Source organism: Plecotus auritus, assembly GCF_963455305.1.
Source record: "Plecotus auritus genome assembly, chromosome: 1".
In the NCBI taxonomy this organism is placed as follows: Eukaryota; Metazoa; Chordata; class Mammalia; order Chiroptera; family Vespertilionidae; genus Plecotus; species Plecotus auritus.
In genome coordinates this window covers 47,508,243-47,530,758 of record NC_137770.1, presented here as the reverse complement: position 1 = coordinate 47,530,758, position 22,516 = coordinate 47,508,243, and the positions used below count along the sequence as shown (strand labels likewise).

The 22,516-nt window shown below is 52.5% G+C and overlaps 1 protein-coding gene across 1 annotated transcript; it reads right to left on the bottom strand.

The window, feature by feature from the left end:
* Positions 1–3,647: 3,647 nt before the first annotated feature.
* CLN6 (CLN6 transmembrane ER protein) lies at positions 3,648–21,136 on the bottom strand. Its single transcript, XM_080667688.1, has 7 exons — positions 20,868–21,136; positions 13,905–14,019; positions 9,524–9,622; positions 8,292–8,480; positions 7,938–7,993; positions 6,795–6,917; positions 3,648–5,201 (listed from the first exon to the last, which is right to left on the bottom strand). Exons 1-7 carry the CDS (start codon positions 20,942–20,944, stop codon positions 4,931–4,933), a joined length of 930 nt encoding a protein of 309 aa, XP_080523814.1. The 5' UTR covers positions 20,945–21,136; the 3' UTR covers positions 3,648–4,930.
* Positions 21,137–22,516: the final 1,380 nt, after the last annotated feature.

Here is a 22,516-nt window from a genome sequence, read left to right as displayed (position 1 = left end):
GCAGCTGATCGATGTTTCTCTCTCATCGATGTTTCTAACTCTCTATCCCTCTCTCTTCCTTTCTGTAAAAAATCAATAAAATATATTTAAAAAAAAAAAAAGAAAAAAAAAAAAGAATCGCCCTGCGTTTGGGAAGGGGCACGTGAGAGGAGATAGGCATTTCCTTCGTGTAAGTCAGTGTGTACCGGGGTTTAGGGCCGTGTGCAAAGGGTCCCCACTGGCATACCCTTGTCAACTCCTTCCTTAGGTTTTTGTGTCTCTCATATGATGGAAACACCTGCATGAGGGTGGTGGCTACATGAGGGTTCACTATGCAAAAGTTCACCCAGCTGCCTGCTGTCCTGTTGTGTGTATGCTACACTTCAACTCAACAGGAAAAAACAGAACCCTCTCCACACCCCTCGGGACATGGGGGGCTGAGATGTTCATCTGAAGGGCCCCATCACCAGGTTTCTGATTCAGCAGGTGGAGTGGGGCGAGAATTTGCAGCTATCCTGATGCTGCCAGTTGGGACCACACTTTGAGAACCACTGGCCTAGTTTTCCAGTGGAGTGAAGCCAGGTGGCAACCAAGAAGTATTTCTAGCCCAGCAGGAGTGGCTTAGCGGTTGAGCATTGACCTATGAGCCGGGAGGTCACAGTTCAATTCTGGGTCAGGACACAAGCCTGAGTTGCAGGCTCCATCCCCAGTAGGAGTGTACAGGAGGCAGCCAATCAATGATTCTCTTTTATCATTGATGTTTCTATCTCTCTCTCCATTTCCTCTCTGAAATAAAGAAAAAAAAATTTTTTTAAAGTATTTCTAGGGAAACATTTCCAATGAAGTGCCCAGAGAGCGCTGTCAAAAGAAACATTAAGCCCTAGCTGGTCTGGCTCAGCAGATAGAGCGTTGGCCTGCAGACTGAAGGGTCCCGGGTTTGATTCTGGTCAAGGGCACATGCCGGATTGTGGGCTCAATCCCTAGTAGGGGGCATGCAGGAGGCAACCAATCAGTGGTTCTCTCTCCCTCTCTGAAATCAATCCTATCTAATAAAGAGGGAATATGCTAATTGACTGCCCTGCCCTCAAAGATGGCGGTGCCCACAGCCACAAGATGGCGGCACCCAGTCCCCTTAGCCTCACCGGGGCAGCAGGCACGCAGCAAGGCCGAGCCGGCCCTCAGGCAGGCCCAGCCGCTCTGTGCGCCTGCCTCCAGAGTCCCCCAGTCCCCTCAGCCTCCCAGCCCCCCAGGGCTGGCCCAAGGTGCAGGCAAGCCTCGGATGGCAGCTTCCCAGCCGCCCAGGGCTGCCTGAGGCTCAGGTAACCAAGGCCGGCTGAGGCTTGCGCTGCCGGCAGTGGCAACAGCAGAGGTGTGATGGGGCATCGTCTTCCCCTGATCACAGGGTTGCCTCCCACCCCTGAGGGCTCCCGAACTGTGAGAGGGGGCAGGCTGGGCTGAGGGAACCCCCCCTCCAGTGCATGAATTATGAATTTTCATGCCCTGGGCCTCTAGTATCCTATCTAATAAAGAGGTAATATGCAAATTGACCATCACTCCAACACACAAGATGGCCGCCCCCATGTGGTTAAAGATAGCTGCCCCCATGTGGACACAAGATGGCCACCACAAGATGGCCAGCAGGGGAGGGCAGTTGTGGGTGATCAGGCCAGCAGGGGAGGGCAGTTAGGGGTGTCAGGGCCTGCAGGGGAGGGCAGTTAGGGGTGACCAGGCCGGCAGGGGAGGGCAGTTAGGGGCGACCAGGCCAGCAGGGGAGGGCAGTTAGGGGCAACCAGGCTGGCAGGGGAGGGCAGTTAAGAGCAATCGGGCCAGTAGGGGAGCAGTTAGGCGTCGATCAGGCTGGCAGGGGAGTGGTTAGGGGGTGATCAGGCTGGCAGGCAGAAGCAGTTAGGGGCAATCAGGCAGGCAGGCAGGCGAGCCGTTGGGAGCCAGCAGTCCTGGATTGTGAGAGGGATGTCCCAGATTGGAGAGGGTGTAGGCTGGGCTGAGGGACACACACCCCCTCTTCCCCCATGCATGAATTTCGGGCTTCTAGTATATATATATATGGACATTAAATCTCTAAGCCTCTAATCATTTGCTGGAATTTCTTTTTTATTCTAAATATGTTGACTCTTGAACAACATAGATCTATTTCCTATGTCCATTTTTCTCAGTAAACGTATTTCCCCTTCATTTTTCTTTTCTTTTTTTTTAAATATGTTTTTATTGATTTCAGAGAGGAAGGAGAGGGAGAGACAGAAACATCAACGATGAGAATCATTGATTGGCTGCCTCCTGCACACCCGCCATTGACGATCGAGCCCGAAACCTGGCATGTGTCCTGGCTGGTAATTGAACCATGACCTCCTGGTTCATAGGTTGATGCTCAACCACTGAGCCACTCTGGTTGGGCCTTTTGCTTTTCTTAATAACATTTTCTTTTCTCTAGCTTTACTTTATTAATAAAAAATATGTATTAAGCAACTATGTTGTCAGTTGGGTTTCTGGTCAACCGTAGGCTATTAGAATAGTCAGCCTTCCACATCTGTGGATTTTTAGTCACAGATTGAAACTGTTTGGGCCCTGGCTGGGTAGCTCAGTTGGTTGAAGCATCGCCCCACACACCAAAAAGGCGGTGGGTTGGATTCCTGGTTAGAGCACATAACCAACCAGGTTGAGGGTTTGATCCCAGGAGGCAATTGATCGATGTTTCTCTTTCCCTCCCTTCCTCTCTCTCTGAAAAAAAAAAAAAAAAAAAAAAAAAGAAAGAAAGAAGTTTGCCATATGTTAAAAACAAAAAAAGAAAAACACTGTTTGGATCCATGGATATGAAATCCAAGAATATAAAGGACCAGCTGTAGCTAAGTTTTTGGGGAGTCAAAAGTTATATGCAGAATTTTGACTCTGCAGGGGGTCAGTATCCCTAACCCCCATGCTGCTCAAGAGTCAACTGTATTCACTTTCATCCCTAATTTTTTATTCTTTTTTTTACTGTTTTCTTATTAAGGGCCCTTCAAAGTGTATTCGCTTCAGGCCCCACACAACCAGGCCTGTGCCTGATCAGATGTCTATTAGGTCCCTCTGTGACTAGGCCCGAGGGTTTGGAGGGGCAGTGTCCTTGAGATAGGGAAGGAATCAAATGAGGTTGCTGGGCAGGTGGGGGCACCAGGGCTTAATGATGCAGTCTCCTGCCCAGCCGCCCCTCCTGCTGAATAACAGTAGCCCAGAAGTTCCGGATGACGGCCTGGGAGGAGAGGCCAAGACCTTTGAAGATCAAGAGCTGAGGTCCAGAGAGATCAAGACCTCCAACGGACCAACTCCCTCTCTCTGAACCAGGCTGGCAGCACAGCCGGGAGGCTCCTCATGCCATCTCTGAGGGCAGGTCTGGGGATGCCCTATCCTGGCCCCAAACCCCCATTCTCCTCTGAAGAGGGCTGGGACTGACCTAGGCCCTTCTCACCGCCACCTCTCCCCAACCCAGGGATCCTACAAAGTGGCACGGGGGGCCAGTGGCAGCACCCGCTCCTGGCCAGATGGGGCTGTGTGGGCCCTTGGGGTCTGCCCAGTGCTTGCGCCTGGGCCCCAGAACAGCCACTCTCTCCCTTGCCCTGGGGACCTCCCTCCCTCCTGCTTCCCCAATTCACAAAGCAGCAGCCCCAGCCAGGCTTGGCTTCCACACTGCCTTTATTCACACCTGATGCTGCCGGCAGACAGGGACTGACCAGAGGCTGGGGGACCTCTGAGGGGGCTTCAGAGGGACCCCAACATGAAAGGAGAATCTGAGGCACGGGGCTCCCTGAGAACACAGGAGAGGAGGCAGGTCTGGGGAAAGCAAGGCAGGCCCCCTTGAAACCCACAGGTACATGTGGGCCAGTGCTGGCTGGAGATGAGGCTGTGAGGCCTGCCGCTGTGTGAAGTTTGCAGTGCCTGGGAGAAGGGGGAGGGGGGGGGCACCTGCTGGGAATGAGGGCCCAGGCAGAAGGCTGAGATTCAGACCAAGACAAGGCTGCCTGGAGAAAGCTCAACCCCGCCCCTACCCCCTGCAGGAGTTCGGAGAACAGCGCCAGTGTGCGAGCTCCGGCCTCAGCTGCAGCTTAGAGCCTGCAGTCAGGCTGCTGCAGTGGGGCCACAATTCTCCTGGAGGCGAAGGAGGGAGGCAGAGCTGGCTGGAGTGTGATCACTGCCAGACCACCGATCTGGCTGGTGGTTAGGGGAGTAGGCTGGCCTGCGGACCCTCAGGGTTGGGTGGCTCAGCATCCCAGGCAACCTGAGGTGGGATGAGGGCCCGTGGTGCATATATTCCTCTCAGGGTTTGAGGCCAGTGACAGGCTAGAACTACTCTATCCCCAGGCTGCCCAGGAGGAGACTGCAGCTAGCCCACCGACCCACTTTGGAACCCCTGGCCCATCTGGTGCAAATGGAGCCCGGAGAAGGGCCGTGCTTACTCAGCGATACCCAGAAAGTCCTGTAACCTATGTAATCTGGCTTCCAGAGTCAGGGTGGGCCCGAGGAGTGGGCCAGAGGGTGGGTGACACGCCAAATGCCCTCCCCAGGCCTCCCCTGTATGGGTCTCAGAGAACTTCCGAGGAAGAAGCCGTCAGCCCTGAGCAGTGAGAGTGAGAGGGAAGGCAGTGCCCACATCTTGGCCTGAAACAAAATCTCATCTTGAAAAGATCCAAACCAAACAGAAACTTGACCAGAACAACGGAGTTTCCTGGTGATGGACTCCACGCACGCGCACGTGCACACACAAACACACTCATCCGTGCGCACAACGTGTACTCACTCACGTTCTCAGTTGCGGTTACACACGTGGGTGGACAGACACGCACACACACATACCCATGTGCATGCACACACACGCACATGTACACACACACCCTGTGCTCAGACACCCTCTATGGCCCGTCTCCTGCCCAATAGAGCACCAGTGGTGACTGATGCCAGGGACTCAGTGTCGGCTGCTGACGTGGAGGGTGTAGAAGGCCCAGGGCTCAGGGACGTAGATGACGCCTGGGTACTTCTTCCTGAGTACAGGGTCATTCCACAGCCAGGCGACCCAGAGCGCCACCAGCAGGAGAGTGAGGGCGAAGGAGTAGAAGAGGAAGAGGCCGTTGCTGTCCAGGAAGAGGCGCTTGCGCTTCTGGTGCAGGACGAGGGCCAGCATGGCGAAGAAGGTGAAGATGAAGAGGATGAAGATCTGGCCCTCGGTGACCAGGTACCTGAAGAGGCCAGTGAGGTAAGGCGGGTGCTGTGACAGCCCTGCGTGGCACCCTTCCCGCCACCCAGGTACCAAGCTGCTCCCAGTCAGAATAGCTCATCTAATAAGGGCGCTCAGGAAACCATTTGGCTTGAATAGTTACTATTTTTTAAAATGTTGAGTTTGTTGCCAATATTTAAATATCAGAGTGCCTGAAAATGTGAATTTCTGGTTTGTCTGGTCACATTAGACTTACATTCTCACATTACAATAACCGATTAGGGGGGGAAGCAGCGGCCCCCATGAGAGCATTATTCTATAGTTTGCCACAGTCCCCACCATTCCCTGTTGCCTCACTTGATGTCTGCTGGATACACTAACTTGGTTCCTATAGGCATTTGAATTTTGGAATGCAACTGCAATTTATGGGGGTTGTTGTTACTGTCTCCTTGAAGGCTGGGACACAGTCTCAGATCTCCCAGGATTCCTTGTAGCTCTGAAGGCAGCACCTAGCACATGGCCAGGAACTCAAGGACTCTTGTTGGAGGTTCTTCGGAGAGGTTATCTGGTCCAATTCCCTGCCTCTAGAGAGAACCCCAATGCTGACCCATCCAGGAACTATAGCTCTGCAGCTGTGACCTTGGGGAATTTACATGACATCTGGAAGCCTGGTTTCTTACTCATAAAGGGGCATAAGTGGCCCTGTCTCTCGAGGTTGCTAACAAGAGCTGTGTACTGCTCTTGGTGGCTGGTACTACTGTGGCCATCACAGCACTAACACGCTACGCCTACGCATTGAGCAGGAAGCTCTTCTCTATGTTGAACCTCTTCCCTCTTGCTGTAGTTGACACCCATTTCTTTTAATCCCGTCTTCAGAGGGCATACAGGTTCACCCTGGTGGACCCTCTTAGCCAGTCAGGGGACAGACCCTGGAGGGGGGCTGCAGCTGGCCCAGGGAAGGAGGTCCTTTCCATTTGATGAAGGCTTCCCATTAGAGAAGGGCCAGTCCTTCCTGTGACAACCACAGCGTCTCCCCCCCCCCCCTCCCGCCGCCCACCAGCTGCCCACCACCGGAGCCTGCCTTCAGGGCGGAAGTGACAGGAGGGGTAGAGCTTGCTCCTCTGTAATGGGAAGACAGAGCTGGAGGGAAGACAGGTGGGGAGCTCCTGAGGCCATGGAATTCGTTGTCACCACCACGGTGCTTTACTGTCAATAAAGCCCTTTCCTCTCCCCTGCATCCTCACCATCTCCTGAGAGGGAGACAAGCAGGCATTTCCCCCATTTCACAGGGAAGGAAACCGAGACCCACGGGGCTCTACAGGGCTTGGTGTTAGAGATGGAGTTTATTGCCCCAAAGTTGCCCTGGGGTTCTGGGAGGTGGGGCACAGGGTAGAGGGAGATGCGGATGGAAAGAGCAAACTCGGGCCTGGCTTCATGGTAACAGACAGGCCCCCACATGCCACGGTCACAGTCCCTCCTAGAAGAGGAAGCAGGGCTCCAATAGGGAGGTCGCACCTGGGCTCACACAGCAGCTCTGTGGTCCAGAGCACATTTTTACTGCCGGGCTCACTGAGTGCGCCCTGCACCCCCCAACCCAGGCCCCATGTCCACTCACCAGTAGTACAGGCCACTGGGCACCACCAGGAGGAGGGCCGCCCCTGGCATTGAGCTCTCGGCTTTGGTGGGAGTGAAACAGCCGCTGAAGTACATGAAGAGGATGAGGAAGAAGGGGATGTACCTGCAACAGGGAAACCAATGCCTCAGAGGCCTGCCAGCTGCCCCTCCCAGCCGCCTCCTCCCCATGGATCCCTGTACTGGTTTCTTGCAACATCCCATGGAGTGTCAGGGCATGATTTACAAGACGCTGCTTTGGGGAGCACGCTCACAGTCCCTGCAGGCTTTCCAGTGCGGGGGTCCAGCTGGGGTAGGAAGGAAGTGGCCATGAGGCGCACATGCAAACCAGAGGCCACAGGCTGCAGGGATGGGGCTGCTCCTTCACTCTGGGTGAGGGGTGCCTCTGCCTCAGGCAGAACCCCACAGTAGCCCAGCCTCTCACTGGCCTGGAAACAGGTGTGTCGCAGGGAGAGGCCCGAGGTCCAGGTAAACAAAAAGAACAGCACCTGCTGGGGGCTTCCAAGGAGCTCTGTGAACCCCTTCACTCACACCCAGCCCACAGCCTCACCCTCTTCCACGCACACATCTCCCCCGAAAGGACCCCCACCCTCCTCCCCGCACACAGGCTGCTTTGCCCACACGCCCCCTCTTCTCACATCCCTTCTTGCCTCCTTCCCTACCCTCCTCATGCCCCCCACAGGTGCCTTTACACTCCTCTGTCCTCTCCTATTTCAGGCCTCTGTGCCTCTCTCCTCCTCCATCCCCAAAGACTGCGGCCTGACATGGTGGGGGGCGGAGGGGGGGGTATGTTTATCAGCAGGATGACCTCTTTCTCCAGGGGTTTCAGGCTCTCTGGCCGAGCGAGGGCGAGACGGCCGCTCGCTGCCCTCTAGTGGCCGCCGCGGGCACCGCCCGGCCGGGAGGAGGCGGAGGGAAGCCAGGGTCCCGCGTCTCTGCGGAGCTCACGGCGCCCCCACAACCGGGGAAGAGAACCCATTCCAGCCGCTGCGCTCGACACCTGGAGGCCCCAGACCCAGAGTCTTGCCCAGTGTCCCCAGGGCTGGTGGCAGAGCTGGGAGGGTGGGGGGAGGGGAGCGGGGTGGGGGGCAGGGCCCTGCGCAGACAGACTGGCCCCATCACTCACCACATGCAGTGGCCCAGGTACTCATCATAGTAGTAAAGCAGCTCGAAGGAGTCGATCTGAGGGCGCAGGGGGACAGGGTTAGAGGGAGGTGCTTCGGGGTGGGCGCTGGCCACACGGCCCCCTGGTTCCCACCCCTCCCCCACGCCCAGGCCTACCCCCAACTGTCCTCACTCCCTGCCGTCCTGTAGGAGGGGGCCCGGTGGAGGTCAGTGTGCACTCCCTAATGACACGAGTGCCCTCCCTGACAGATTGCCTTCAGCAAAGGTCCTGCACAGTGATGGGCGCGGCATCTCTTTGGCCTCCAGGGCAGACTGTACCCGCAGGGGTCACATGCGGTGGGGGAGGCGGCCTCACCAGCGTCTCCGGCTTCAGATTCTTGATGATGGGGTTCTCACGGACCGACAGGTGGTGCTGGTAGCCACTGAAGAGCAGGCGGTGGTTCACGGAGTCGCCCACCAGGTGGATGCTGGCGCCCATGATGAAGGTGATGATGCTGATGTAGATTATGGAGCGAGGCAAGGTGCGAGGCGAGCGCTCAATGAGCTGAGGGCAGAGAGAGGCCCAGCAGTAGGACCAGGCCTCCATCACAACAGGAGACACCCTGTGTGCACCCCTCCCTCGCACCTGGGGTGGGATGGACGCCGCCAGCTGGAACATCTCTCACCAATTGGTGGGTCCCTTTAGTGGGCCAGCCCAGCCTCCAGACTCCCACACCATCTCTGGAACCCAGCAGGGCCAAGGGAACAACACCCCCTTTCGCCAGAGAGGAAACAGAGGGGCCAGCTCATTGTCCAAGGTTACACACCAGCCACCTACTGGTTGTGATGGCCAGGCCTTCAACACAGGCGCTGGGGCACCGGGTTCAGGCCTCCTACTGCCCCAGGCTGGGTGGGTCTGTTGAAGAGACCCTCAGATTTCTGAGCGACTGATCCATGGCAAACACAAAAAAATGACAGGGATGGAGCAGGTGCTTCAGAAATTAAATTATTTAACTGAGGACTCCTCTGAATTTTGTGATTATAGATTTATAACTTTTGGAGATTTGAAATATCTTTCTAAAAACAAAATGATGGCATAGTAGATGGTGACATAGTTTAAGACTCCTTGTGTGGCAAAATGCGAAGCCAGAAGCCCTGGCTAGCTCTGCTCCCAGTGGCATCTCCAAGTCAGGGATCTCCAAGCCAGAGGATCCAGTTCTCCCTCTGTTGCTGCGAGTCCTGTTACCTGGCCCTGACTTGCCTTCCCAAATGATCTCTCACCTCTTCCGGGGCAACCCAGCCACTCCTGCCTCAGCCTCCCAAAATGTACACTGGTTTCCCAAGCATGGCCTTGTCTTCAGGTCCTTCTGCCTGAATGCCTCTCCCACGTCACCCGGCACAGCAGGCTGAGGCCCAAATCAAACACCTCTCCTTGAGTAGGCCTTCTTCATCCCTCCCAGCCAGAGGCAGCCCTGCCTCCCCTGGGCCCCACGCTCTGGATCAGGCAGGGGAAGCCTGATTCAGGGCACCCTCAGGGCTGGCACTCCCTGCCGGCTGGAGGCGGCAATGGGGGGGGGGGGGGGGAGGACAAGGAGGCTGGGACTGTACCTTGAGCAGGAGAAAGGGCGTGATGATGTTGTAGGCCATGTGGAAGTAGTCCCCCACGCTGGGCTTGTTGAGCGGGAACCATTCGAGAGGGAACACCAGCTGGGGAGCAAGGGGAGGAGTGTATTCACTAGGCACAGCCCTACGAGGCTCAGAGGTCAGCCCCCACCTCCTCCACACACCCTTAATTCTTTCTGGGGTTTCTTGGGATCCTCTGGGCAGCCCCGAGGCAAAGGTGTTTCCAGACAGAGAAACAGTCCCAGAGAAGGTAGACTTGTCCCCAGGCACACAGTAGATGCAAATCCAGGCCTGGCCTTGTCCTGTGTCCCTCTCCCAGTGGGTACCAAATAAATGTTCCTGGGTACTGGCCTGGCAGATGGAGGTTCCTGTGGGGCTCAGTGGTGCCACCAACTCTCCTGGTGACCCTGGGCAAGTCCTTCCCCTCTCTAGGGTTTCCCCATCTGTAACACAAGAAATGTGGCCCAGGAGGTCCACATGGACTCGTAGGGACCCAGCACTCTAGGTCCTATGATGAATACAAGCTCTTCTGGTCAGTAGGCCCGGGGGTGGAAAATGCCCTATGTACTGAGCAGATGGACTGCTTCCAAATCAGGTTAAGGGTATACATTAGGAAACAAAGGAGAAAATGAGTTCTTCAAAGTAGCCTCAGTTCTTCCTTTCCTACCTTCCCTGAGAGAGGAGGCAGGCCAAGGGCAGTTCTTCCTACTGGTCTACCCCAGGGAGTCCTGGCCTCGTGGGGGTCAGTGTGAAAACCCTTATTCGCGGTCAAAACATTACACGCGCACACACACCACCACCACCACCACCACCACCACCACCACCAAACTAAACTTCCAGTATCTGTTGATTGAGAACAGGTGTAATGACCAAAATGTTTCATTAAAATTTTTATCTCTTTTAATTCAAAAATGCCACATTGGATAAAACTAATCTGTAGAAACTCCTGGGATACAGAAATCTCAATCTCTTTCTCTTTCTTACTCATGTGTGTATACCCCTATATCTATAGCAAGATATACATGGTGGCTGAAATAGTCTTTGTGACAGCAAAATGCCAGAAATAGGCCAACTCTTCAACCAAATATGACTAGTTGGATATACTATAGTACATATTTACAATAGAAGGTTCAGTAGCCATTAACAGAAATGATATCTTATTTGTACCGACATTGAAAGTTCTCCACGAGCCAGAACCGGTTTGGCTCAGTGGATAGAGCGTCAGCCTGCGGACTGAAAGGTCCCGGGTTCGATTCCGGTCAGGGGCGCGTAACTTGGTTGCGGGCACATCCCAGTAGGAGGTGTGCAGGAGGCAGCTGATCGATGTTTCTCTCTCATCGATGTTTCTAACTCTCTATCCCTCTCCTTTCCTCTCTGTAAAATATCAATAAAATATATTTAAAAAAAAAAAAAAAAGAAAGTTCTCCACGATAAAGTAAAACAAGCACGTTGTAGAATAAGATATAAAGTAAAATCTCACTGTGGTTAGGAAAAGAAAAAAGATGTGTATGTATGTCTGTACCAGTAGAAAAAGGAGTGGAAGGATGTGCCCCAAACTGTCAGGGATGGAACTAGAAAGGGAACGTCTCACTTCTCTATACACCTGGGTATGAACTGACTTGTTACAGCTACTACATATTACTCTCTTAACTCTTCAAAGGTTTTATTTGGTGGTTATTAACATGCATATATTTGAAAAGCCCCAGTGTACACACGAACTTTTCAAATGCACAGTCTCCCCACAGGCCCACTTGGGGTTAGAGTGGCCATAGCAACGCTGGGCAGGAGGAGACTGAGTCCCACTGCGTGAGGAGAGCCAGGAGCAGGCTCTCCTCATCTCTCCCCTCCGCAGAGCACAGTCTGTGGGCAGCTCCTATGTCCTCCAACATGTGGACCTTCCTGCTGGAAGGGGGCTCAGAGCAGCTAGTTGGCAAGTCTTCTCACAGATGAGGGCACCGAAGCCCCAATGCCAGTGACTTGCCCATGTCACCCCAAACCTGACCAGGCATCCTGACGCCTGGCTCAGTCCCTTTTCTTTCTCCTACATTAAAAACAATAACAACATATTTTCAGGAAGGAGAACCAGCATCCACGTAGCTCTTCCCTGACACACTACCAGGAAAGCTGTTCTTCACCCCTTTCGTCTTTGAGTCATGAATACAAGACTGTCAGGGTTGTTGCTGACTTGTAACCAGTCAGTACGTGTGTCACCTAGGCACCGCTTTTCTCCTTAAACATTCCAGGTTGCTCTAGGGCAGTGGTCGGCAAACTCCTTAGTCAACAGAGCCAAATATCAACAGTACAACGACTGAAATTTCGTTTGAGAGCCGAAAACCGACTTCTGCGCATGGGCCACGAAGTTTCAATCGCACTGTACGTGCGCGCCCGCACATGGTATTTTGTGGAAGAGCCACACGCAAGGGGCCAAAGAGCCGCAGGTGGCTCGCGAGCCGCGGTTTGCCGACCATGGCTCTATGGTATCCATAGTTCTTGCTTAATGGCCAGGTGACTCTATCCTGGATACAGGAAAGTTGATTGACTCAGTCCCTGCCGCTGCACACTGAAAACACTTGCAAGTTTTGGCTATTGTAAGCAAAGCTGCAACAAACATCTTTGGGTATAAAGGCTGTTGTCTCTGGCTGATTATGTCTTCAGGGAAGATTCTTGGAAGGATTTTACTAGGTCAGAAGGGATGAACAGCCTGGCTGCCTTGGCTCAGTGGTAGAGCATCGACCTATGAACCAGGAGGTCACAGGTTCAATTCCCGGTCAGGCCCAGGTTGCAGGCTTGATCCCCAGCAGGAGGCAGCCAATCAGTGATTCTCTCTCATCATTGATGTTTCTATCTCTCTCTCTCCCTCTCCCTTCTGCTCTGAAATCAATAAAAAATAATAATAATAAAAAAATATATATATATATATATTTTTTTAAAAATGGAGGGATGAACACAGCAGGTTCTGGAGATATATATGATGGGAAGGGGTGCACATGCTGGCTCCTCCACTTGCTAGCTGGGTGAGCTTGAGCCAGTTACCCTCTCTATCCTCAAGTCTTCTCCCATGTAAAGTTGAGATTAATAATAGTGTTGATGTGAGAATTAAGTAAGTTTAACCACGGAAAGAGCTTAGAGCAGGGTAAGAACTTAATGTATGTTAGCTGCTATGTCTACCTTACTCTTATTAATATTCACTCAATAAGTATATTGAGCATTTATCATGCTAGGCACTATTCTAGGTACTATTTATCATCTTGACAAACTGCTTTCCAAAAGGGCTTTGCTAATTCACACTATCACTAGCAAATACGAAGTTTCAGCAGTGGATATTGTTATTTTTATCACCCCCACATGAAAATGAACAATTTGGTACATGGTGGTGCAGCATCCATCTTATACAAAAACTGCTGTTTGAAATTTTAACCCTGCTATTTGGCTTCTGTAAATGCTTGCTTGCTTAAATAATAAGGAAAATAAGACTACTCCCACTTCAGAGAGGCCATCAAACCTTCCCCGGACAAAATTATCAGTGCTGGCACCAGGCTAGGCCTTTGGTTGAGGTCTTAAGGCCCCAGCACATAGGGGCTCTTTAAGAACTTGCAAAGGGGGCCGGAAACACCCCATATTTGGGAGACAAAGAAGGTAAAAACATATAAATAGGGAAAGTTCCTCCATGTTGGGGCCCAGAATTTGAGAGACCTTTTCCTCTGGACCCGCGCGTAATAAATGTAACTCCATCTCTCTAAGTGTTGCTTGGTTCTTCTCCGGTTTTCTGTAACAGTGGTACCTCCTTCCATTTTTTTTCACATTGTTATCTAGCTATCTGTCTATCTATCCATCACCAGGGAGGGGCTCTGGTGCTCTTCCAGTATTAACCTCCTCTGTGAGGCCACCACGGCACGCTGATGCATGAAGTGGCCTTGGAGGGAACGGGACAGTTTCACCAGATGGCAAAAATTACCTGAAGGTCAGAGTCAAATTAACATGCAAAATCAGCCTATACTCTTCACCTCCAGAAAAATAATACTATTCCAAGGCTATGGGGAGCCAGTGGGGATGCTCTTTCTTTCCCACACTCCTCTAGCTGAATCTAGAGCTGAGACACGGTGGGTGGCACAGTCTGACTTCAGAGCCACCATTTCCAATATGGGAGTAGGGTACAGTATGACTGTTCAGGCCCCAGACCCCCTCCCCTACTTGCTGGTAGTTGCCTCACTGGCCGCAGTGACAGGGTCAAAGGACAAGAAGTCATCCTGGCCTGTTCTCGCAGTTTACCAGTAGGGGAAATGTCTTGTCAAAGGTCACCGAGCTAATTCAAGTCACACTGTTTCCTCACTGCTGGCTGGGGCTCTGTCCACAGCTTCACACTCACCATGGCAATGGGGCGGCCAAAGTCCAGAACCCAGTTCTGCAGGGTGAAGTAGAACCAGAGGTCAAGGTGAAAGGGAGCCGTGCCGGCGGCCTCCTCAGCCTTGATGGAGCTGTGCCTGGGAAGGAACCAGAAGAGAGGGGTTAGTGCTTCTCCCTCCCATGGGAACCTCCTCAACTCCACCCTCCCCCTCCCCTTCAGTGAGCCACAGAAAGGTCTGGGAATTGGGGGCAGGAGGAAACACACATAATTAAGTTCTAGGAAAATAATTTTGCAGGAAATACTGGGGTCTGGGCCTGGGCCTGTGGCCAAGGGGAAGGTGTCCTGAAAATGAACTCCAGCTGCCCTGACTTCGGCTTCTCTGTGATTCAGGAAGAAAGCTGCCAAACAGGCGTAATAACTGTCGGTTTTCTCACCTATAAAATGATGAGGAAATCAAATAGGGGAAAGAATGCAAATGCAGCTGAAAAACATGAAAGATAACGATGGATGATAGTAGCTAGCCTTTATTGAACACTTATTATATATTCTGGGCACTATTTACATTATAGCTGTTTACATGTATTACCTCATTTACCCGTTTCAATCTTCACAGAATATTTTGAGATTGGTCTATAGTGATTGGTCTGTGGAATGGGCATGTGACTTGAGTTGGGCCAATCAGAGCCCTCTAGTGAAATTTGCCTCATAGATTGTAGACTAGGATGAGCAGGGTCTCCCTCCCCTTGGTTCCTAACCACGAGAAAGTATGATGGGACTGCTGGTATGCCCCTTCTCACCAGTCCACAGTGAAACCTAAGAAGGAGGCCAGCGGACAAGTTGATGTGAGAGCCACGGTGAGAAGTGGAGCACCATCTGCTAATACATCTCTGGATGCCTGTCCCTCCTGAAAGGCAGTTAGCCTCGGCTCTTCACGGATGAGCTGAACTTCAAGGGCCACCTCCTCCAGAAAGGCTTCCCTGATGAAGCTTTTCCCAAAGCTCCACTACAGGGACTGCTTCATCTCTAACTTGCAGCCTGGCCACAACATCACAGGGCTGGAGTTTTCCTCTCTTATCTAGACCCTCAAGAAGAGGAGTGACCTTTAAGTTTCTCTCAATTCACCCACCTCCCCATCAGAGTCCAAATCCTCTTCACAGCATCCCTGCTACTACTTGTACACCTCCAGTGACAGGCAGCTCACTACTTCCTAAGATGATTGAGGTGTGAGTTTTATTATCCCATTTGTGCCAAGAACAAAAACGATGTGACATGGATTTGTCTTCTCCAGAGTACTCAGCTCAGTGCCTGGTTTAGGCTCAGTGATTACTGGCTGATTTGAAACAATCTCAATGACCAGTTACTCCTTCTTTTTAGTGGCAAGCGTTAGCTTAAAGGCACCAGAAAGGTTTTCCTGTCAAGGTTGCTATTGCTTCCATGCCTTTCCAGGGTCCTTTTCAGTCACTTCCAAGAAGGGCCCCACTGGTAGAGCAACTGTGAGACTGGGAAGGCAAGCTGCTGGGGGGATCTTATCATCCTCCGGTCGCAGGCAACACAGATGGAATGGGCCTTTATCCCAGGTTAGCTCAGTCTTTCTGTGCCCCCTACGCAGCGCCCCCACCACTGATCAAGTCTGACTGTGTGCTATGCCAAGAGCTTCACCTGCACCGTCTCATCTCATCCTCACAGCAATTCCAGGAAGCAGGGCGTTTACTCTCCTGTTTTACAGATAAGGAGACTGCAGCTTACAGGCATTAAGTGCTTAGCCAAGGTCACTCCTGCTTAGCCAAGGTCTCCCCTTTTTACAAGGAAAAAGGGGAGAAAAAATCCTGAGAGTGTTCACATTCCCAGTTCCAGGCATTCCGAGTGCCAGTGATTTGACTGCATGAGCCAATACCTTCATTTTTGCTCTGATGCTACTGTTCACACTGGCTTTCTGTCACTTGCAACCCAAGAGTCCTGAATAGCACAGAATTCAAAACTGGGTCTGCATGAATGTAAGACCTGCGCTCTTAATCGCGTGCCATTCCGTTTTTGTTCATTAGAATAAGCTATGCAGCATATTAGGAGACCGACTTCGAGAGAGGACAGTGCAGCCTGGAGCAGTACACAGAGTGCAGAAGGAAGGGAGCCTAAAGCATGGGTGGGTGGATTTAACCAGGCAGGAGAGCAGCAGGAGAGCAGGACCCAAAGCCTGGAGGTGGACGTAAGCACTGCATGGAGTTGAGATGCCTGGCTTATGGTGGAGAAGAGAAGGGAGGGACTGGCTGGGCCCTCAGATTGGGTAGATAATCAGAACTAACTGCAAGGACTGCTCAGGGTTCTGAGCCCAGTGACTGAGGCCCCACCCTGGCCCTGCCCCTTAGTGACCATCAGCGCAAGGCCTCAAAAAGCAGACAGTGATAACCACCAGGCCCGAAGAACGTGTATGGAGAAGAAGGATAAGAGTCCAGTGTTCTGTTCCAGAAACTTCCAAGCTGGGCAAGGAGAAGGATGTTTGGTAGAGGGAATAAAGGCTTTTTGAAAGCCTGGGAAAGCACATAGGTGTAACCATATTAGAGGCTCCGTAATTATTTCCCCCTCCTCCACCTCAGGAAGTGCCTCAGTCAGTGGGGATCCCTGCCATTAGTCCAACCTGGCTTAGCAGGGCAGACACCCAGCTTGGGAATCATTGGGCAGCATCTTGTTTTTTGTTGTTGTTGGATCACTGACCATGTAAGGTAGATCATGGAGGGTGAAGCCATCCTCTCCCCCATCCCCTGTCCTGGGGTGAACAACCTTAAGCTTTTCCCAAGTTGCTGACTCCACAGACTTCACACACTGCCCCCCACCCCAGCCTACATCAGCTCTAGTGTCAATCACCAGGAACTACTACTGCTGAGAGCAAGGGTGAAAGCACAATGGCAGGTAACCTGAAGCAAGGCTGGCCTTTTCTCTCCTCCACAGCTTTACAAGGCTAATGTGGGGACACTGATACCGTAGCACTGGGGCGTGCATACCTTGCAGCTGACATAGTCAAAGCAGTCAGCAGCATCTGCAAGACTGCCTAGCAGAAAAGGAGGGGGTCTTGGCCATGGTGGAGTCCAGCAGGGACCATGAATAGGGACTACCGACAGACTGATTTTGGTTCTATATAAAGAATGGCGAAATACCTGACATGATGCAAAGTTTGAACAAAAAATGAGGAAATAAAGGGAAATAATAAGAGGGGGAAAGCAAAGGCAATTAGAAACTCCAGGAAAAACAAAAGCAATATAAGAAAGCAAATGTAACTGCTAACTATTACTTGGTTTTGTAGAGAACACTATTTACATGGCTTAACTAATGTAAATATTGTATATTGATATTCAAAGTTTAGAATCAACCCACAGATAAAATACTGAAGACAATATGGTTAAAAACAGCAGGTAAATGTTGCCAACTTTGACAACATAGAGTAAAACTATATATGACAGGAGTTGGAGGAAAGGGCCAAGACAGCTGAAGGCTAGAGTAAGCAGGGGACTAATATTCTCCTTTTAAAAAGTAATCAAGGGATACGGCCTACAGTTGACCAAAAAAGAAATAAAGGTATATGCAATTCCCTAAGGCTACAAAGGTAACAAAGAGAAAAACTAAAAATAGTGACAAAAACACCACCTGTTGAAGATGAGGAGGTATAAGTGAGCCAAATCATAGTAGGGAAAAGTCAGTTGGTAAACATTAGCTTGCGTCCTCAAACTACGGCCCGCGGGCCACATGCGGCCCGCCGAGGACATTTATCCGGCCCGCTGGGTGCCGCTGCCTGTCCTGCTTAGCAGCCAACTCGTCCCGGGCACGCAGTGTGCATAGGAATTTGTTCATAGTTTTTGTTTTAAACTATAGTCCGGCCCTCCAATGGTCTGAGGGACAGTGAACTGGCCCCCTGTTTAAAAAGTTTGAGGACCCCTGGCTTAGAGGGTAAAATTGATAAACCGGGACATAGCACCTGAACATAGCTTTTAAGGGTGTGGACTTTGGCCCTGTCTGGTGTTGCTCAGTAATTAGAGTGTCGGCCCACACACTGAAGGGTTGCAGGTTCGATTCCCTCCCTGTCACAGTTGGGGTGCGCAGGAGGCAACCAATAGATGTCTCTGTCACATCAATGTTTCTTTCTTTGCCCTCCCTCCCTTCTACTCTAAAATCAATGGAAAAATATCTTTGAGAGAGGATTAACGGACAAACAAAAACCAAAAAGAGTGTGGACTTTGGAGACCACTTAAGTTCACATCCCAGGTCTGCCACTAACCAGGTCTTGAGCAAGTTACTTACCTCCTGGACCTCAATGTTCTCATCTGTAAAATAGGGGATAATAGTAGATCCTATGTCAAGAGTTATGGTTGGATTAATATGTGCAAAAACTTAGAGCAGGGTCTGGTCCACAGAAACTGCTACATCGTTCCCTATTATTATCTATAATAATAAAGGCGTAAAATGCTAATTAGACCAGGCGGCCAAACGACCTTCCGGACGACCTTCCAGATGAAGCTGGGGCTGCAAGGGACCAAGGCAGCCATGAGGGCCAAGCCCCTTGCACAAATTTCGTGCATCAGGCCTCTAGTTTAGAAATATTAATTTAACAGATAGAAACAGCTAAAAGAAGCTAACATGGTTGTTTCTGGTGCCAGAAAGAGGTAGAACAGGAGACTGTTGCTTTTCACACTAAGCCCTCTGTGCTATTTTATTTAATCATGGGCATATATTGCTTTAATTACAATACAAAAACACTGTCAACAGAGTAGGAATGCCTTGCAAGGTAATGAGCACCTTGTCATTAGAAGCATGTAAGGATGCAGCTGAGGAAATCCAAGCATCCTAGGAATTAGACAGGATGATTCTACCTACTATCAAGAGCAGCAATGATAGTCAGAATGGGCCCAGAGGCACCCAGTGAGGGTAACAGAGACACCCTGAGAGAGAGCAACCGCCTTCCCCAGTCCTAGGGAGCATCCTAGCTGATGGGAAGCTCATGCAGGAGTAAAGAGGGACATCACTTGTTAGCAACCAACGTGGAGAAATAAGAGCAGAAACCAGAAGTCAGAAGCCCTGGGTAGGCCCTGGTTCTTTTTTGTTGTTGTTAATCCTCACCCGAGGATATTTTTCCATTGATTTTCAGGGGGAGTAGAAGAGAGGGGGGGAGTAGAAGAGAGAGGGGAAGACAGAGAGAAACATTGATGTGAGAGAAACACATCGATTGGTTGCCTTCTGTACATGCCCTGACCAGGGCCTGGGCCAGGGAGGAGCCTGCAACCAAGATACGTGCCCTTGACTGGAATCAAACCCAGGACCCTTTGGTCCGAAGGCCGACACTCTATCCACTGAGCCAAACTGGCTAGGGCTAGGCCCTGGTTCTTACCAGCAAATGATGTAAACTCTCTGGGCCTCAGTTTCCCCATATGCAAAATACAAAAAGACTAAGATGCTGCACGTGGAAGTCCCACACATGAGATGAAGTGGGGACCATATCTGATGCCCACAGACTGCCCTTGCACAGTTCAGGGCAGTCAGACAGACTCCCACCTTGAAAGGGACCCTGATCAGAGATGTCCCTCAGTGGCAGGAGAAAGAGCTACCCTCAGCCAAGCCTCTCAGACTTCTCCCCTCATCCCAAATCATAGCACAAACTTCCTAGAATCTATTCTGAGCACACTAGTGCGTAAGTACCTTCCATGGCTCGCCTGTACCTACAGAATAAAGGCTGCATCCTTAACCTGCCAGTCAGAGCAGGAACTAAGGTGAGGCACACAGGGCCCGACTCCTTTTTGTTTTAATAATATATATTTTTATTGACTTCAGAGAGGAAGAGTGAGGGAGAGAGAGATTGAAACATCAATGATGAGAAAGAAGCATTGATCGCTGGCTGCCTCCTGCACACCCCACACTGATGATGGAGTCTGCAACCTGGGCATGTGCCCTGACTGGGAATGGAACCCTGACCTGGTTCATAGGTTGACACTCAACCACGCTGGCTGGGCTAGGGCCCATCTCTTAAGTAGGCACTCACTCTCAGGGTTGTACCCTGTCCGGAGAGTGTCTCTTTAAATGTTTCACTCTAGTCCCAGCCCTGCTGCTATTAAAGGTCCCTCACAACCAGTCTGTATCCTCCTGAAAAGCGCCAGGACCATCACAGTCTTTGCCTTTCCCCAAACTCACGCCCTCTCAGAAACAGCCTTTCTTCCCTGTCACCTACTTAGTCCTTTGAGACTCAGCTCAAGTGCCACTTCCTCCACGAAGGCCTCCCAGATCCTTCCGTACTGTGAGCCCCTCCCGGCTTCACCTTGCCCACCCCCGTAGTGCCTGGCACAGCGCTGGGCACACTAGAGATGCTGAATGAATGCCTGCTGAACACAATGTTTCTAGCAGAATGGAGGGAAAGATTAGAAGGCGGCTTCGTGCCTCTGCCTTTGCCCTGCCTGGTCCCGACTTCATCAACCAATAACGTCTTCCCCGGGGCGGCAGGAGGGTCAGCGACCACGTGAGGACAGCCCTTCCTCATTCTTTCTCTGGAGAGGATCGTCCACACTTTTCTGCTGTCTCATTTACATTCTCACACTCTTGGGTTCCCCGGGGCAAGGCGTGAGCCTCCTGATCACACCAGAATCCAAGTCCTAGTCAGGGTTGGAAGGACCCCGAGAACTTGGGGGTGGCACCCGGGCTTGCAGGTGCGTTGGAGGCCCGAGTGAGCGGGGGTGTCCTCTGGGCCCGCCGCCCCCATCCGGAGTTTCTCAGGCCCCTGGAGAGGTATTCCCAGCTGAGCTACGATTTCAACGCCGCCCGGTGGCGCGGCACGGGGCACCCCCAGGAAGAGAACGAAACGGGAGGCGGGGCTCAGGCGCGGGAGCAGCTGCAGTGCAGGGAGCCCGACCCGCAGGCAGACTCCGACCCACCCCGGGCTCCGCTCCTCCCCGGCCGCCCGCGCCAGTCCCGTGGCGGGGACGCGGATCGGCTGCACCGCCGCAGCGCGCCCACCTGGCCTGCAGGAAAGAGGCGCCCGGCTGCACGCTCGCCGCTCCCGGGTGCTGCCGCCTCCGCGCCGTCGCCTCCATGGCTGCCCTGCCGCCGCCGCCCCCTCGGCTCTCCTCCCGAGTCAGAGCAGGAGAGAAGCGCTCAGCAGGCGGCGGCAGGGAATGCTGCGCGGGGGCGGGCCGGGGCGGGCCGACGGGAGAGCACTCGGCCCCGAGGCGCTGGCGGGAGCCGGGCACCCAGGGGCGGGGCTGGCAGCGGAGGTTAGAGGAGGGCGGGGCCGGGAGGGACCGTGGGAGCTAGGAAGGCGGGGCGACCTCCACCCGGGGCGGACCGGTCGCCGCGATCCTGGTGTTTCCCGCGAGGGGCGGGGGCGGGGGCGGAGGCCCTGGAGAGCGGCGCGTGTGGTCACGTCGCGGCTCGATTTGCTGGGGTCGCCTGTCTTGCGGGGCGGGAAGCTTTGCCTGGGCGGGCGGAGGCCTGCATATTGCTCTAGAGTTGGGTAGGGACCTGCAGAATGACTAACGCTGGTGTTTGGAGGAACAGAAACAAGTTCAGTGAGAGCGGCAGAGTGCTGGTGGAAGAGGAACAGACTGGACCGAGGGAAGGGACCCTGCCTTCAGCCCGAGAACAATGGGAAGTAGTTCAGGGGCAGAGGCGTGGCACAATCATATGGCATTTAGACCCTTGCCGCCGCTGCGTGGGGATGGTAAGAGGAGGCAGGACGGGAGACTGGGAGGTGGAGCCTGAGGGGTGCAGTTGTCCTAGTGACAGTGGGAAGGTGAGAGTTGACATCGAGTTGTGTGGGAAGTACCTTAGCTGTGACTTGAATGTCAGGGTTGGGAAAGTGGAAAGCAGGTTTGGGGTAAATGAGAATTCATCTTTGCCCACATGAATCTTGAGGCGGGTCACCTAAAGCTTGGGCCAGACCTGGGAGCTGGGAGGAATGACTTGTGTGCCAATCAGAACCCGCGAGGCTGCCTGGGGAGACAGCTTCCCTGTGAGAAGAGAGACAAATGGCAAAGCTTGGCAACACTCCCAGGCAGAGTTCCTGAGTTTCAATCCTGGTATTGTTCCTAACTAGCTGTGACACTTAGGCAAATTGCTCAGTCCCTCTCAGCCTCAGTTACTCATCGCAAGGAGAAGGCTGTGGCATCCACTGAATTAGGGTTGTGGTGATTAAATCCTAGCTAATAAAAGAGTAATATGCAAATTAACCATCACTCCGCTACACCCACCAGCCATGTCCACCAGCCACGCCCACCAGCCAATCAGGAGCAAATATGCAAATAAACCTAACCAGATGGCTACAGCCACAGAGAGCAGGAGGGAGGCTTGGGTTTCCCTGGCAATGGAGGAAGCCAAGCTTTCCACCTGCCCTTGCTGGCCTAGGCCTCCACTCAAGGCTACAAAGTTTCAATGATAGAAGATACATAAACCCAAACAGAAATGGTGGCAGCCACGGAGCTGGGAAGAGCAGGAGGCTAGGGTTGCCCCCGGCGATAGAGGAAGCCAAGCTTTCCGCACACCTTGGCTGGCCCAGGCCTCGCTTAAGGCTACAAAGTTTCAATTATAGAAGATACATAAATCCCAACAGAAATGGCTGCCTCCATGGAGCAAGCAGAAGGTTTGGCTCCGCTCCAGGCTACAAAGTT